The sequence below is a fragment of the Spodoptera frugiperda genome, chromosome 22, assembly GCF_023101765.2.
Source record: "Spodoptera frugiperda isolate SF20-4 chromosome 22, AGI-APGP_CSIRO_Sfru_2.0, whole genome shotgun sequence".
Taxonomy (NCBI): Eukaryota; Metazoa; Arthropoda; class Insecta; order Lepidoptera; family Noctuidae; genus Spodoptera; species Spodoptera frugiperda.
The window spans coordinates 1,732,313-1,750,059 of record NC_064233.1 but is presented as its reverse complement, the minus strand read 5'-3'; the positions used below and the strand labels follow the sequence as shown (position 1 = coordinate 1,750,059).

Sequence of the window (17,747 nt, the reverse complement as noted above, 5' to 3'; positions counted from 1 at the left end):
AAAAAAGTTGAAGTGAGAAGAGAAGGCCAACATTTTTTATTTAGAGTTCCAAGGAATCCATCCATCGCACACATCTTTCCATGTAAAAAAACACGGCTTAGCTAAGTCCGTTTCCACTAATGCTAAGCTGTGTGTACCAATTAATATGATTGGTGGAAGCCAAACGCATAGACAACGTAGCATAGCACATCTCTGGTGGAAAAACCCTTAAGTCCACTTACTTCAACTTTGAGTTTGTTTCGGCTATTCATCTCAGAGTAGTCGGATAGGAAATGCCGGCCTCATCTAGCTATTTTCAAATATTGACGTGTAAAAGTGTTACTTTGTAACCTACTTGCAGAAAAAAATTCGTAGTAAGATTCAAAGGTAAAGCAAAAATACATTAGGTATCTCTGAAAGCCCTAAGAAAAAAGTATTTGGTGGAAATAGGTGTTACATAACAAGATCAAACATTGTCTGAGACGAAATAGGTGTCGATATCTCATCGCATCAGATGATAAATCACAATCCCGTCCACACCATTATGTATTAAAGAAGAAAACACGACTAGGTACATATTTACTGGAAAAGAATACCTAAATTAACTATGTACATGAAAAAAAAAACTGCGTATAAACACTATATGTGTCTTTGTGTGTGTGTTTTTATGTGTGTGTGTGTCGGTATCTGCGCATTTCCCCCCCTCCTCTCTGGGCGTGGTGTTGACGTCATACGCCTCCTCCATTAGGGGGTAGGTAGGTGTGGGTGGTGTTGGGAGTTGGGGGTCGACCCCCCACTAAAAGCGTTTGGATTGAGCGAATATTCTGTTGGACAAATTATTCGCAGGTTTGAAGCTCGGGTTTTGTAAGATGATGGGTCGTGTCGAGATGGAATTGGCTTTGTTATCCCACGGCTGTTGGAGATTTGGTGATATTTGAGTTATGATTGTGGGTTCAGAAATAGATTTTCGTCATATAATAGGTATATTATTATTTTGTTTTGTTAAGTTTAATATACCACCAAACTTTAATATACCACCACATGACCACATTGCCTAGTTATAAAATAATCACTAATTCATAACAATACAGTATGGAGATCACTCACATGATTTAAATGAAACAACAAGTATTTCTCGTCCACAGAAAGAAGCATATTAATACAACTAAGAGTATCAACGAAAACCAAAAATTAAAAAAATGAAATTTTCGAATTAAATAAATTAAGTATTAAATTCAGTATGAACAGTTCCATGTACCTTGACCACAGAAGAGCCATGTTCCATGTTCCATGTTGCAGGTTGTCTAGGAATGTTACGGACATGCGGCGCGGCTGTTATAATGCCGTATTTGTAAAGAGTGTTCGAATTACCTCAAAGAGAATAAAAGTCAAAGCATTTATTTCAATTAATCCTAAATTAGGCACTTTTGAAACATCAAATTGAATTGTCCGTCAGTCTGTCTGTCAGTGAAGCTAGGTGCTCGTTCCAATGTGTAGCTTCGAATGGATAAGAAACTCCATCGCTAATTATGCGCTCTTTGACTCACCTACTGGGCCTATTTCACTAATTTTTCGTATATTGCCAGCCAAGATGATAACAAATATGTGGTTTAAATTAAGTCATAAGAGGTTTCCCCCATACGGTATAAATTTGGTATACAGACAGGGTGACCTGACTTGGGTGATAGGATACTTTTTATCTCACGAACGTGCGGGCGAAGCCGTTGGCAGAAGCTATAACATATAGAGGAGATTTTTCCTAATAATAGCCAAAAAAATTCGCATTAACTTTTCCCTTTTGTAACACTTGACTCTCATTTATTTAAAGTACGCTATTACAAAGAAAAATGGACTTTTCAACCTATATACAGAATCGCACATCAACCTACACCACCTTGCATATTACTTTCAACTTTATTCTTCTGTAATACGGTTGAAAATCATTTACATTATATTGAGAAAATGGTATAGTTTGTAGTGCTGGCTGTGCTTTTAAAACAGTAGTTGTATAAGCTACATATAGGTTCGCATATCAACCTATACACTATGCTACAAAAGAATATATACTTTACACCCATGTAATAAGGTCTAGAATCAAGTACATTATATTGGTAAAAATGGTATAGTTCGTTTTGCTGTGTTTTTCGGTTGAAACAAAAGAGGTAGGAAAAAATGGTGAAATCGTGGGCGAGGGAACATTTTTAAGGAATGCTACCTCTTATTGTAAAGTAGGAGGATTTTAGTAAAGTGTGTTTATGTACTTTCATATACAAAATATAGATATATTTAAAATATCACGTGACGTCACTTCTAGCTACATTTTATACGTAGAATTGACATATTAGTCCAGTCAAATAAGGCAAAATTAGGTAAGAATCTCGAAATGCGAGATACCCAGCTGTAATTTTGTATATACTTGTATATTGACCCCCTAAAACTTGTCTCAAAACCTACATATGGTAGGGTGTAAGCAACCCTTAAAATTCAGGGTCAAAGGGCCCAAAAATCGTTTTCTTGCGGTTTTTTCGAAATATCTCATTTCCTATGGGTTTTTGGTAGTTGTATTCAATAGCAATATTGTGGAATACAAAATTCTCTACAACTTTTGTCTAAACTTTTTTTTATACGGTGATCCGTTTTCGAGATAGAGGGCGGAGAGCGCGCGGTCACTGCATCTCTTCAAAAAAATTTTTTTTTCTTCTAACCTATCCGTGATCGTTGTCTATAGATAGGACATTAAAAAATATGTCATGGTTCCTAAAACCATTTTTCGTCAAAATCAATCGTTTGAAAGATAGACGCTTCCAAAGTGGAAAAATGAGGTTTATAGAATGTGTCCTGCCCTCTAACTTTTAAAATAAGTGAGTAAGAAAACTAAAAAAAATATATGCTGTAGATTTTAATGGAAACTTTCAACGAAAATTGGTTTGAACGAGATATCATAATTAGTTTTTAAGAATTGATACATTTTAAAAAGAACACACTTAATTTTCCACTTCCTCAATTCTTTTCATCAATAAGAGATGCAGTGACCGCGCGCTCTCCGCCCTCTATCTCGAAAACGGTTCACCGTATAAAAAAAAGTTTACACAAAAGTTGTAGACAATTTTATATTCTACAATATTGGTATTAAATGCAAATACCAAAAACCCATAGAAAATGAGATATTTCCAAAAAAGCGCAAAAAAACGATTTTTGGGACCTTTGGACCTTAAAATTTAATAGTTGCTTACACCCTACCATATGTAGGTTTTGAGACAAGTTTTAGGGTGTCAATATGCAAGTATATACAAAATTACAGCTGGGTATCTCGCATTCTGAGGTGAATTCCTAAATTGACTGGACTATATTATTAGCTCTCACTTCTTAACTTTGATTCGTTTCATCAAAGTATAGTTATCTTATATGACAAAATAAAAAAAATACGTGTCTAATATTTTTTCATTACCAAATTAACGCACTAAATATTACGATAATAAATATTACGGACGGATTTTTAATTTTCATATCCCGTCATCAAGAATGCCTATTAAAGCAAACTAAATAAGACCGTTTAGTATCCAATAATATTGTGCCTAACCCGCATTCAACTAGAACCACTTTCAATTTATTATAAGCAATTAATGTAACGTCTAAACCAGTGGTTCCCAACCGATGGTCCGCAGAAGGCAAAATATGGTCCACGGAATGAAAGACCATAAAAGAAGATGAAATAAAGTGTTATATATTTTGCAGATATATAGCCGAAATAATTTCAATATGTGGATTAAACAAATAGTCAGAAGCACACTAAATATTGTTCTACTTGGAGGACTAAGGGGCTAAGGGGGAGGCCTTTGTTCAGCAGTGGACGTCTCTCGGCTGATGATATGATGATGATGATGTTGACACTGAATATATTTCACAAAAACAAAAGAAGATCATAAATAGTTTCCACTCTTATAAGTGGCCAGCTTAACAGCACAAATAATGTATTTAACAAAAAGCAATACCGCTGTCCAATACTTTGTGCGGTTGAAGCTGGAATTAAACTTATTTCAAAGGAGACAACTGAGAGGAGCAACTGATTTCAATAATCCAAGTCACTATTCTTATGAGAACGATAACACGAGTCTGGACCACATGGCAAAAGTAATTGGAAGGTTGCTTTTTCAACAAAAATGTGCTATGTAGCTATGCGACGGAGTTGTAATAGCTAAGCTGTGAAACTATGTAGCTGTTTCCACCGATATTAAGCTATGTAGCTATGCGAGGAAGATGCGCAGTTCGAGTTAGCGATGTACAAATAGTATGCATCTTTCCATATAAATAAACATAACTTAGCTGAGTCCGTTTTCACCAGTGCTAAGATATCTGTACCATTGAATATGATTGATGGAAGCCAAACGCATCCACAGCAACGTAGCAAAGCACATCTATGGTGGAAAAGCAGCCTATCAGTCTCTAATCTAACAAGGATGATAAAAAGTGCTCCTTGATTAAGAAAAAGTTGGGAACCCCTGATCAAAAACAATCTTGTAAATCAAGCACTAACTAAAGTACTAAACAGCTGTGTTGTTCTCCCGACCGCGGCTTTAATCAAACACAATTTGGCAAGCACTAGATTTATATCTAGGCTGGAATCTTTAGGCTAGAATGAGGCTGTGACGTCATCAGCTAGTATACAGCCTCCTTGGGCAACGCTCCAATACTTGATTAAAGATTGTCTATCTGGAAATATAATTTTAGATAGAACACGCCAGGTGGTTGGTTGTATTTTTTCAGACTTTCAATATTTTTAGTTTGTTTTTGAAAGATATAATAATATATGTTGTTTCTATTCAATGTCACACCTTTTGCCCCCGAAGAGAGAGGTAGGCAGAGGTTAATATTACAGCACGTAATTCCGCTATACAATGTACACCGACTTTTGTATGTAATGGGTAATGGGGATGACCCTTTTGCCGTATACTGGGCACAATGATATGATATGTTGTTCCAACTGAAAAGTATCCATGACTAGCTTCTGCCCACATCTTCACCCATACTGTGGGATAAAAAGTAGCCTATGTATTATGTCAGACCATAATCTACCCCTGCTCCAAATTTTATTCCGATCCTTTCAGCCGTTTTGACGTGATTGAGTAACAAACATACAGACAAACACACAACCTCACAAACTTTTACATTTATAATATCAGTAAGACTAGCTTTTACCCTTTAGTCTTTGGCTTTTCGCATTATTTTTCTTACGCAAAAAATCCTCGAATTTCTAGTGTGTTGTGCGCGTCCATGGGTGACGTTGATGGCTTAAACCATCAAGTGATGCGTCTGCTCGTTTACCGACCTCGTTTACCATAAATATGATGTTATATTTACAGACCAAACCCTGTTGTTCCTTTAACCTTAGGAACTTACAACATTTTCTAACGAGTTAAAGCTAAATTAACGATTATGTTATCGGCTTACTCACGTAACTGTTTGACGTGGAACTCGACTAGTTTCAAGCCATGCTAGAGGCTCATATTCATGAGCAGCATTCCGCATTCGCGCTGCTACTGGACAGCAACATTTACGAGAGTAAGCCGATAACATAATAATTAATTTAATATGTCTCACCAAAGTTACAGCAAAATTAGAGTTAAAGCTATATGCCAGTCACTCATTCACCAATGACTCAGCAGATTTATCATCGTCACTTTAAATATATTTCTATTTACTCTCAGTTAAAATTAGGATCCTAATAAATCATTACACAGTACAGCAGTTTGGGTCCGGTATTGGGGCGCGTCTGACCTAATTCCGACAATGCAGCCCGTGCAATATCTAGGACGATCAATAAAGACGGTGGCGCCCTCTGCGTGTAAGGGGGTTTTGTAACCTATTTGTTGTAATATTAGACCTAATATTTAAGAAATTGGTAGAATAATTTAATTGTTATAGTACCTAATGCATTTTTTTTGGTATAAACCGGTAAATGAGCTGACATATCACCTGATGGTAAGCAATCGCCGCCACTCATGGGCGCCCGAAACACCAGAGGCGTTACAAGTGCATTGTCAGCCTTTTGGGGATATTTTTTTTTAATGTTAAATGGGCCGACGTTTGGCCGCTATCTTGCCTGATGGTAAGTGATTAGGAATTTAAGGGTTGTTGGGGAATCGGGGATTTGGAAGGAGAATCTGGGATTTGGAAGGGGCGACGTCACACAGCCTACTGACATCGTCGTCTCTGCGCACGCTGCTCATGATGAAGAGTCCCTCTGTAACTCGAAACTAGTAGATATTTTCCCCATTAATACGAGTACACCGTGACGTTTTAGTATATCTAACGATAGCTATTATAAAAATACATAAAACGGTCTTTATTCAGAACTAGTTCAGTAGGTTCTTACGTATATCATACAGCCAACAATGTTTCATTATCTCGATCTTGATCAAACCGACAAACTATTAAGTTTTTCAATTTAACTGTCGCGAGTCTTCATTTGTGTTACTGGAACTTTAGATCTCTATCTGTACTGTACTTATCTATACTTAAGATACTTATAAAGTTGATATTTAGTTATTGATAAGTACGTTTATTTGACTCGTTTTAAATAAGAACCTCATCATCATCAATAGCCCGTAAGAGTCTACTGCTGAAGTAAGGGCCATCCCTTTTTTTTTGAGGGGAAAAATCATCCATTGACTTCTCCCACCTTGGGCGAGGTGAGGAGTGTCTGGCTCTTACTGACTAAAAACCAAACCGTGCTTCGTGCTGTCCCGTCTCTTTTAAATATGTAGACACTCACGTGTGTGTGACACCCACTAGAAGAGAAGGGGTGGTCACATATATATTGACGACAGGGTTGGCGTGGTGGCTGGTGGTGTAACGGGTTGGATTCAACTCTTTGTGTTATCCACAAATTGTTGTTTCGGGTCTGAGTGTCATGTGTATGTGAACTTGTATGTTTGTAATCGTACACACGACACCTGAGAAAATCCTAGTATGGAGTAAAAATATTTAAAAAAGTAAAAAATTTTCTACTACGCGGCTAAATTAACGAGCATAACCTTTATACCGATAAAATGCAACTGTACAGAAACTCCTTATCAAATACCCCCATTAATACAACACCCACAGACCGCAAAGGTCATGAGTTACAGCCTACAACACTACCCACGACATCCGCCTACAATACTCCCACGTTTCAGTCGTACCATGTAATCCTGTAAAAATATTACACCCCTGCTACGCACGCCTACGCGATTTGCTACGAAACGCTACGAGTGTTTGCTACGAACGATTTGCGACTACGAACATTTTTATTTTTTGTAAGAATTTTGTGTCATGTTTTAGAATTTTATGGGATCTTTTAAACACTTCTTTCATAACAATTCTATGTGCTTCTTTACAAAACCTATGGTGTTTTAAACACATAATTGTCGCGTAGCAAAGCTATCATCATATTATGACATCTTGTTAAGACGATGGAATAGGATAGCCTACATCTATGTCTACATAAGTGAATCTTTATTCTAGATACTAGCTGGTGCCCGCGAACTCCGTTTCGCCAAGAGATGTTAATGCGCCAACAGAAGATAAAAAACTATTATAATAGAGTCATTTCCGTATGTTTTTAAAGTGAAGGTGTTGCATGCCAGTTAAATAACCACTTCTCATATATGTTGATCAGGACACTTTGTACTTCCACCATACCGAACGTCGAAATACATCGCAATAAGCCTAAAGAATTTCTTTATACACCACATTTGATGTTCTACCTGTAGGAGCCAATACAAACAAATTATCGGAGCTAGTGACACGCGAGAAAGCCACATAAAGCTGTCCGTGTGAAAAACAGCTCGTCCTAAGATCGACACCAGCGGCTCGAAGTGTCTGACCTTGTGACTTGTTAATGGTCATCGCAAAACATGGAGTAACGGGAAACTGCACGCGCTTAAATTGAAATGGGAAATGATTTGGGATTAGCGGTATGCGTGGTATAAATACTACTTCACCAGATCCACAACCCGTGAGAATTTCGGCTTCTATGATATTACTTCGAAGTGCAATTACTTTTAGCCGAGTTCCATTGCACAGCTTAGGGGTGTTAAATTACGAAGCAACATTATGGGAATGCCTACTTTTAAAGTAATATTATGTGCGGGGAGTCCAGGTGCAGCGAGAGAGTTTAAAAATTCAACCGGGTAATTTGTAACATCCATTTGATCTACCACTGTATTTATAGACCGGTATACAACTTGGTCTCCTTCAATTCGCTCTAGAATAATTTGGTTGATGGCAGCGGCTTGGTCATTTTTGGGCGTAAGTATTGCTCGCTCACAAAGCCATGAATTGTCTTGACCTATTAATTGGGAAACATCACCATAAACCAAATCAATGAGTTCCTCCACCGAAGCAACAATTTTACATAGGTTGTCGGGTAGAGTTACTGAATTACTTGATTCGGGAAATGAGCCTTCGCCGATTTTTAATAAAACTCCAGAAAATTCCTGCGCACTGGGGTTTCCACCTAAGTGAGCCCTCATGTTCTGCGTCAAGCTCAATTTTTCTATCCGAGGCCAAAGCACGGAGCGTTTTAGACATGCCCCGACCTCATCAGCTCTAGTTCCTCTGGTAATCACGGGTAGAGTCTGACGAAAATCGCCACAAAATAAAACTGTAACCCGTCCCATAACGTGATCATTTCGCCGGATATCTTGTAGAGTGCGATTAACGGCTTCCACGGCCTTTTTGTTCGCCATCGTACACTCGTCCCAAACGATTAGGCTGCACTCTGCAAGAATCTTTGCCTTTTCGCTATTTCGGGATATGGCACAAACTGGTGTTTCATTTATATCTAGGTCCAAAGGTATCTTAAACATGGAATGGGCGGTCTTACCTCCTGGAAGTAAAGTGGCTGCAATACCCGAAGAGGCGACTGCTAGTGCTATTTTTTCTTGTCTTCGCACTTCAGCAAGTAGCAGTCTAGTTAAAAACGTTTTTCCTGTACCACCAGGGGCGTCAAGAAAAAATATTCCACCATCCTGTTGACTGACACTTCTCAAAATTCGTTCATACACAGACTTTTGTTCATTTGTGAGGGTGCCAATATTATTGTTCACGATTTCGGCCATCGCGGCACGATCATAATTTGTCTCCGCTGCATACTCTCGACCAACACGCCGAACTTCAGTGGTTTCCTGCGGCTCTGGAAGACCATAATGACTCAAAGGATTGCCACCTATTGAAATCACAATATCTTGAAGTGAACAAAGGCAACGATTAATAATACGCTCGTCAGACTCTGCCACACTATCTCCATCAGCGCGCCTAGCCGCAAAACGAAAATCTTCGGATAGATGCCGTTGGTATTTTTCCCATAGCTGCATTGGATGGGCAAGTCCGCAGAACACTATCATGATTGCAAACAAATGTCGCAATCGGATGGGAGTGTCGCTGACTACGGCCTCTTCAAGAGTGTCGTCCCAATTTCGATCGTCATCTAGCAGACGCAATGCGCTGCAAGCTTCGTGAAAGGTGGAATGCTCAACACCATTAACAGTTTTTAAATATGTGTAAGAAGTAGCTCCCCGGACTGTGTGCAGTAAAAGACGCAAGTAATAACATTCATTATTACTCGGATGAATCGTGTACACTCGTCCTAGTGCATGCTCGCGATATACTCCTGGAAACCCCTCCACCGGCTGTCCCCGTCGGCGTCTATTAAATACTCCTTGTTGCTTATTGTACGTGTAATACGACGGTAAAATTATAATATAATTATAATTTAACGAAGGGCAATTCACGTAAAAAGCGTTAATTTTCATCGATTTAGCTTCAAAATTAACGGAGTTTCATGGAAACTTACCCCCCCTTTTTCAGCCCCTATTAGGCATATTTTCCAAAAATCCTCATTGCATCATTCTTAATTTGTAACCAAATAGCCGAATATTAATTTTAATCGAATTAGCTTCAAAACTGACGGAGTTTCATACAAACTTACTCCTCCCCTTTTTACCCCCTTAAAGGGCGAATTTCCAAAAAAAGGATAGCCTATATGTTAGCGAGGACTAATAGCTATATAACAAAAAAGTTTCATCAAAATCCGTCCAGTAGTTTTTGCGTGAAAAGCGAACAACAAACAGACAGACAGACAGACAAAAATTTTTTAAATCATGTTTTTCGCTTCTGTTGGTTGAATAAAGATCCCCCATCTTATTTTTTCTTAAATATCTGTAATGTACAGACATGGAGTTGTTATAATTTTATTATATGTATAGATTATGAGCTATGTGGATAAATAAACACTGACATTCAACAACTGACTGCTGTAAATGCGACTGCCGAACAAGGGGTCTCGGGTTTGATATCCGAGTCGAGTAAAGTTTTATATTTATTTTTTTGAATTTTTGTTTCTCCGTAATAGCACGCAGTTTAAAATCGTGTCCAATATATGGCAATAGATTCAACCCCTATTACATGGAATTTATAACAAATGGTGAAAAGTGGGTGTATATTTTACAGTGGCATTACGTGCCGTACGAGTAATGTATACCTCTGCCTACCCCTTCGGGGATAAAAGGCGTGACGATACGATAATAATATTATAATCAGTATAAGTTATAATATTTCTGTTACCTCTTTTGTGAATATAAGCGTAATATAGAAGTCTTACTATTATATAGTACTGTAATGACATTATTATTTACTAGTGACCCAATTAGACGATTGGAACAAAGGAGTCGCGGTTCTATATTGATTGCCTTTGGGTTTACTCCTTGATCATAATTATTTCACTGTTGCTTGAGATATTCTATTTGATTATACAAAATAACTTGTGGTCCTTTATAAACATATAATTACGCCTCTTATATCTAGAATGGCTAGGTAGACACCTTATTTCAATTGCAGACCGATTGTATCAGGCTTAGTTCTATCACTGAAAATAGTCTTAAACAAAGAAATATCTTGAAAATTCAGCCTTATCCAGCACCTGAACCAAATCTCCATCTATTACCTAGCGCTGCATTACACCACGAGAGACCTACGCCCACAGTGATGACCTGATTCTCGATATTGACCAGCCCCCACCCCCCATTCGCCCCAAATGTCACCCCCCACGACCTTTAAACCGCGCATGCGCCAGCCACCAACCCTGGATCCTCCTACAGCCCAGATTTCAGTCTGCCTAAAACCGTAGCACCAGCCGTTCAGTTTTCAGGCTGAAAATATTTCAGTTTCAAAAATTTCTCTCACATATATGATATATTCTAGTTCAGTACTTCGCGATTTATATTTCATTAAATATATACTCGATTTGAGGCATATAGTAATTTGTTTTTCAACTAAAAATATATCTTACAAGTAGTTCTTTGTGGGAGCTGTTGTAAAGGTACGTTTTTGAACATATATATGTATATTTTGTTATATATAAATTCGTTAGTTTCAGTAGTGTTTAGTATTTTTAATTTTTCTAAATTATTTTTTTTCATTCTAGCAAACATCTGCATCACATTTTTCTCATCGCTCATTTATATAAAAAAAAACCGTACGATTTACGTAATTACCAAAAAAAAAAATACATCGCCGTCGGCAGAAAGTTACCAACAAAAAAATAATATTGCTACTTTAGTATAAAAACATTTTTTTAACTCTGACAACAATGTACTTTGGTAGAATGTCAGAATCATTAATCAAGTATTTCTTGTTTGTCTGTTCACAGAACTTTATAGAAAATAGAGTAAAAATGTCAAAGCTGAGTTTGGACGGCTTTTTTTCCTACTGCAAGCAAATAGCAGAACATATACAATTGGTTCGTTCAATATTTCCATCTATTATAATCCGCCATCTTGAAATTTTGACACGCCCTTTGTACTTTACGCATGACATTTTATTTTCTACTTTTTTCTTTCTATTTGAATGCTGATGCATGATTCGCTTCGTTTTTTTAATTAACCTTACATGATTTTCTTTGTAATTCTTTGTTTTAGATATGCCATATATATTTTTTCGTTCTTTTCTTTTATATTTAGTGGTTTTACTGCCGTATTCAGAGACATTTAATGATAACTTAAACTATTCTTTAGTAACGATTTTGTATCGAAAGCAATTGCTGTGGACTGGGTTAAGTAATCATTAAATGATTCTAAGTACGGCGGTTTAAGCTTTAAATTTATTGTTAGATTGTGAATTTTGGTTTTTTTATTGTTTTTATATGGTTGACATATATACATTCAGGTAATTATTGTTTTAGTTTTTCCTTTGGTGTCAGTTTTAGTTTTAGTTGTAATTTTACTATTAAGTACATTAGATTACGTATAATTCGCTTGTTAACGGTGAGGTCTTATTATACAAAAATTAATACATTTTATATAATTTGCATATTTAATGAAGTATTAGCTTAATTCTCTAAAGCTGTTTGCTGCTAACTTTACTATACTTTGAGAGTAATGCGACCTAAAAGAGGACATGGCTATTGCTATTTTATTTCCTTTATAAAAATCAAATTGGTTTCGGTATATAACCAAATAAAATAATAATATAATGACTAATAAATTAACCTAACTACAAAGAAAAAAAGACTCTTGATCAAATAATCATAAAGCTGATATTTCCTTCCACTGTTTTCTTCAACATGCGCCAAAAACGACTGCAGCGCCATCTGGACAGCTTTATTAACATCTTCGAACTACGCAGCAATGTTGTACATATAGTGTAGTATTTTAATGTATGTTTGTGTGTGTAGGGGGAGAGAATGGCGTCGCTATCCGGGCAGGGCACTCCGAAGCTTACCTCATCCGTCGGCAACCTGTACTATGACTGTGAGTATTTTACTTTTATTCTTATTTTTGCGATACGAGAGAGAAACACTCTTCTTTAGAAACGGACACAGTATAATAAATAAAATAACGTCACGCTATTTGTCATCACGGTACGTAGTGTTATAAGTGTAGTAAAGGGTGAGCCTATTGCCATATATTGGGCGCATTTCCAGGCTCCCTGCTACTACTGACAACTTTTCCTAGCCTAGCTATACATCGCCCGACCCGAGAATCGAACTCGAGACCCCTTGCCCGGCAGTCACACTTGCAACTACAGGCTAGTCAGCGAGGCTTTCCAAGTATTTTATTTACTTTTATAAATATTACCTAATTTCATTTAGGAACCACCGATTGATGGAGAATTCTATAATCACGTTTCAAAATTCACGCGACATTTCAAATCGGTATTTTCGAAAGTACTTCTTTCTGTCACAAAATAAAAATACTTGTCTAAGGTTTTAAAATAATCTACACGACGGACATTTATATAAAAAATGTTATCAATCGTATTATTATGTGATACGATATTATGTAGCATGCACAGATTCTAAAAGAATATTTCAAATACACGATTTGAGTAATTCGGTCTAAAACTAGAAATCTTTGGATATTTTGGTCCATTATTCTTCATATACCCTTTGAAGCTAGGTGATTGTCATAGAAGCTAGGTAACCAAAGTCAAAGTAAAAAATATTTATTTAAAATAGAACAGGAAGGCGCTTTTGAACGTCAAAGCAAATATAATAATATTATCAATGTCCGTCGGTCAGTCCTCTAGTTGCCCTATTTGTTCGTTCCAAAATGTATCTACACTTTCCTATGGAGAAGAACGAGCAAGAAACTCCATAGGTTACTCTTTTTCAATCAAGTTCACAATTCACAATACAATTCTTTTACATTATTTCGATTGCTTTAACTATGTAAGAACAATTTAACACCAATTTTCCATAAAATATGGTTCCCTTCCCACGGACAGTGCAATTTGATCGTCTCAAATCCGCTTGTTAATGAATAAAACGCTTTGACTTTAACTGCCAATGACTAGCTAAATGAATGAATTAATCCTTTACATCGTGAACATGGAAATCAACTTTACACTTTAATTGACGGTAGCGTGGCGGCGGCGTGGCGGCGGCGTGACGGCGGCGGGTTTTAAACCACTTGATTAATTACTGCCAACACATTCGGCTTTTGTTCGCAGTGTTTTCTATACAGTCCACGGATTGATGTTTTAAAGTGCTTGTATGTGGTTTAATTGAAGTAAATGATTTGGTTCTGATAATGATTGGGTGGTTGAAACTGTTGCGTTTTGACCGTTGATTTTGAAATTAGATTAGTCGTAAGTGCCAAGTATAATGTTAGATAGGTAAAAGACTGCCTCGTTGGTTGAGTGGTTGCAAGTTTGATTCCTAAGCAAGGGGTCTCGAATCCGATTCCCACAGTCGGGCACTTCTGCTGGGTTTTACTCCTGATCCAGGGCGGGAGAAGTTATTCGATGATTTTCCCACTTCAAAATGAAAAAAAAAACACTATATATTTGACAGACACTGGGCAGCAGCGCTCTCTGGTAAACATGAACCTGTATGGCTAACCCCTCTTATACACAGTTTGCCAATAGTCCAGCAGTAACAGACTGTTTTAGAACTTTCAGCCTATTTTTTATTTTTATGGAACACGAGCGCGAGAAAACGAGTAGACGTATCACCTAATGGTAAGCAATCGCCGCCGCCCATGGACACTTGAAACACCAGAGGCGTTACGAGTGTGTTACTGGCCTTTTGGGGGTTAGGAATTTAAGGGTTGTTGAGGAATCGGGGATTGGGAAGATTGGCAAGGGGGAAATTGGGCCTCCGATAACCTCACCCACGCAGCGAAACACAACGCAAGCGTTGTTTCACGTCGGTTTTCTTTGAGGCCGTGGTATCACTCCGGTCGAGCCGGCCCAGCAGTGCCGAAGCATGGCTCTCACATATCTCCACCTATGCATATTATAATTCAATAAGAATTGTTTCCTAACAAAAAATCTTGATTAATCCCGTTATCACATCAACGAAAAATGACACTCAAATCATAAATCCCTACTGATTAAAACTTAACCGCTCGCGTCTTATCTAGCATCCGGCAGAGGGCGCCTCTTCCGACCGGCGGAAATGACGCGCGGCTGGAGAGTCGTATTACAAGGGTAGATGATCATGTCTGACGGTATACTTCCTAGAAACTGTCGGTAGGTGGCGTGACAGATGTGTAGATAGAGAAAGGGAGGTGGTGTTTACAAAATGGTTGCTTTTGATTCGTTGTGGTAGTATGTTTCAAGTACAACTGGTGAATGTGATGTGTTGGATCCTGAAATCGGATAGAGTTTTGATGTTTTTGTTTGCAACTAGCTTCACTGACGGATAGTCTGACAGACTGTTATTTATTTCTTTATTGCTGACATTTCAAAAGTGGGTACTTTTAATCACAGAACAGATAAACTTCATTTATCTGTTTTGGGCTTTTAATGGATTTTTTAAGCAACCTTTTTTTAACGGGGGAATATTATCCAATGACTTCTCCCGCCTTGAGCGAGGCGAGAGCGAGTGTCAGACTCTTATTGACTAAAAACCACCCCGTTCTTACTTCTACCCTTCAAACCGGGGCCCCGGTAAACTTACTAGGTAGTCCGCAGCTCCGGATCAGGCACCAGCCCTACTGGGTCCCGTCAAGAACAGATTTTGATAAATTTCATTAATACTAATACTTGAACGAAGCCGAGAGCAAAAGCTAACATCCCATAAAAGACACATTATTAAAATGCCAACAAAATATTATTATTACAACATCAATCCACCAAATATTTAACATATCAAAATACAAAATACTTGACTACAGATATTCTCGGCATCTCATACTACAAATAATTTGGTCCAAGCATTCATACTCAATCCTCTTTTGCGACCGCGGGGTCTATACGACCCGACGATGGCATTTATTGTGCACTATATGTTTGTATACGATGAAATATCACTGATAGTGTGAGGTATAGTGATTTAGTTTGGATATTTTTTTAAATGTAATATTGTTAAATTGACAGATAAATATAGGTATACAAACCGACGGATTGATTCTGTCGACGGTTGGCACGGTAGCTGGGCAACTGGCTGCCGTACAACGTTTAGCGGGTTTCATTTTCGCATGGAGCAACACCTTATAACCTTAAATTGTTGCTTCTGGTCTTGGTGGGATGTGTATGTATAATTGTATGTTTCTAAACGACACACACGACACAGGAGTCCTTTCCAAATTTTAGTGTGGGGCAACGTATTTTTTTAAAAAGAAAAAGAAAAGAAAGTATTTTTTGTTCAAGAGCAGTAAATATTTGTTATATATTTTGTTGTTTAATGTTATAAAAACCATACAAAATAATCAACAGACATTATCAAAAAAACATATTTCAAGACTCTCATACGTATCAGTGACTTATTGTCATCTCACGGCCCTTTAGCTGCGTCCCTCGGCCGGGAACCGAACCCCTCGCTCCGATTAGTTACACGCGCGTGCCCAATATTGAACAATGCACAGCTGCAGTTTACAGCCGCCGCCAGGAATTTAATTAAAAATTCCACTGTACGTATGTTTGTGTTGATAAATCGGGATTCGGGATAGTGTTGGTAAGTCGATGTAATGCGGCGGTGGTCCGTTCGACCCACCCGCTTCGGTTTAGGGTTGGATATTGGTTTTCATAATGTTGCCCTCGTGTGTGTTATTTTAATGTTGGTTTTATTTAAATCTGTTTTTTTGTGAGAGTGAGTGTGTCGGGTTGGGATTGTGATTAGGTTATGTATGTTTATAATTTTATAGTGCCAATTGTTTTTTTTGTGGAGTACGACTAGTAAAGTATTATTGAGCGGTTTTATGAATTATTAGGTACTTACATATTAGTAGGCAGAGAGTTTAATTAATGTAAGGGATGAAAAGATGCACTACAGTAAAATTTTAAGAAACGTATTTTTTTTTACACTTACCTACTTTTGGAGCGTGATGTTTTATAGCCTATAACTTTCCTCGGTAAATAGACTGTCCAACACAAAAATAATTATTTAAATTGGACCGGTAGTCTCGGAGATTAGAGCGTTCAAACAAACAAACTCTTCAGCTTTATACAATGCGCGTCGTGTGTCGCGGAATGCTGCTCATGAATATGAGCCTCTAGCTTGGCTTGAAACTAGTTATGATATCAACATAGCTTTATATAAATAAAATAGTTTAAGATTGTACAATGAAGATATGTTTTTAATCAATTAGGAAAAGTAAAACTAATGAGAAAAGATAACTAAAACTTATTATTTCGCAAAGAAACACCGCCTATTTACACGAAGCGCTTCGCTTCAAGCTTCCATGTGCGAACTGCTAGGGAGTGGAACTCCTTGCCGGAGTCTGTGTTTCCTCATGGGTATAACCTGGGTGTCTTCAAGGCCCGAGTGAATAGGTTGCTTATGGGCAGACGTGCTCTACCGTAGGCCGCATCATCACTTACCATCAGGCGAGATAGCGGCCAAACGTCGACCCATCAAAAGTAAAAAATAACACTCACTCAAAAACAACAGACTTTCACACACAAACAATAGAAAATCTCAGCGAACCCTAACCAGCCTGAGCGACCCGAAAGTACCCATAAATAGTCGCAAACAAATTAAACTCATAAAATCCAAATTCTCTTTATTACCGCGCTGTCAGATAGTTAAGCCCGCCATTTATAATCGGCCATCTTCATTTCTCGAGAGGTATTATAAGCCCGTCTATACGCCGCATCGGAGGAGCCGGCCCATCCGTTAGCCCGCCGGATACAATTGATAGACTCGCGGCATTAAGGGATTCAGTCGGGAAATAGAATATTTTTTCTGTATTTTTCTTTGTTTTCTAATGTGGAGTGGGATTTTTTTGGTATGAGTGATGTTTTTCATTAAAAAAAATATTTTTGAGTATGAAATGTGAACATGA

General features: G+C 37.7%; 1 protein-coding gene across 4 annotated transcripts in view; it reads left to right on the top strand.

Annotated features, from left to right (window-relative positions):
• Positions 1–17,747, top strand: part of LOC118279909 (glutamate decarboxylase) — an 80,126-nt gene that overhangs the window by 24,356 nt on the left and 38,023 nt on the right. The window contains exons 1-3 of one of the 4 annotated variants that reach the window (XM_035599751.2): positions 11,116–11,338; positions 11,669–11,758; positions 12,692–12,767. In XM_035599751.2, the coding sequence (XP_035455644.1) occupies positions 11,693–11,758; positions 12,692–12,767 (142 nt within the window). In that variant the 5' untranslated portion in view covers positions 11,116–11,338; positions 11,669–11,692. Of the gene's footprint in view, positions 1–11,115; positions 11,339–11,668; positions 11,759–12,691; positions 12,768–17,747 lie in introns of those variants that run through there. The other 3 variants (XM_050702297.1, XM_035599752.2, XM_050702296.1) reach the window with 3 other exon arrangements.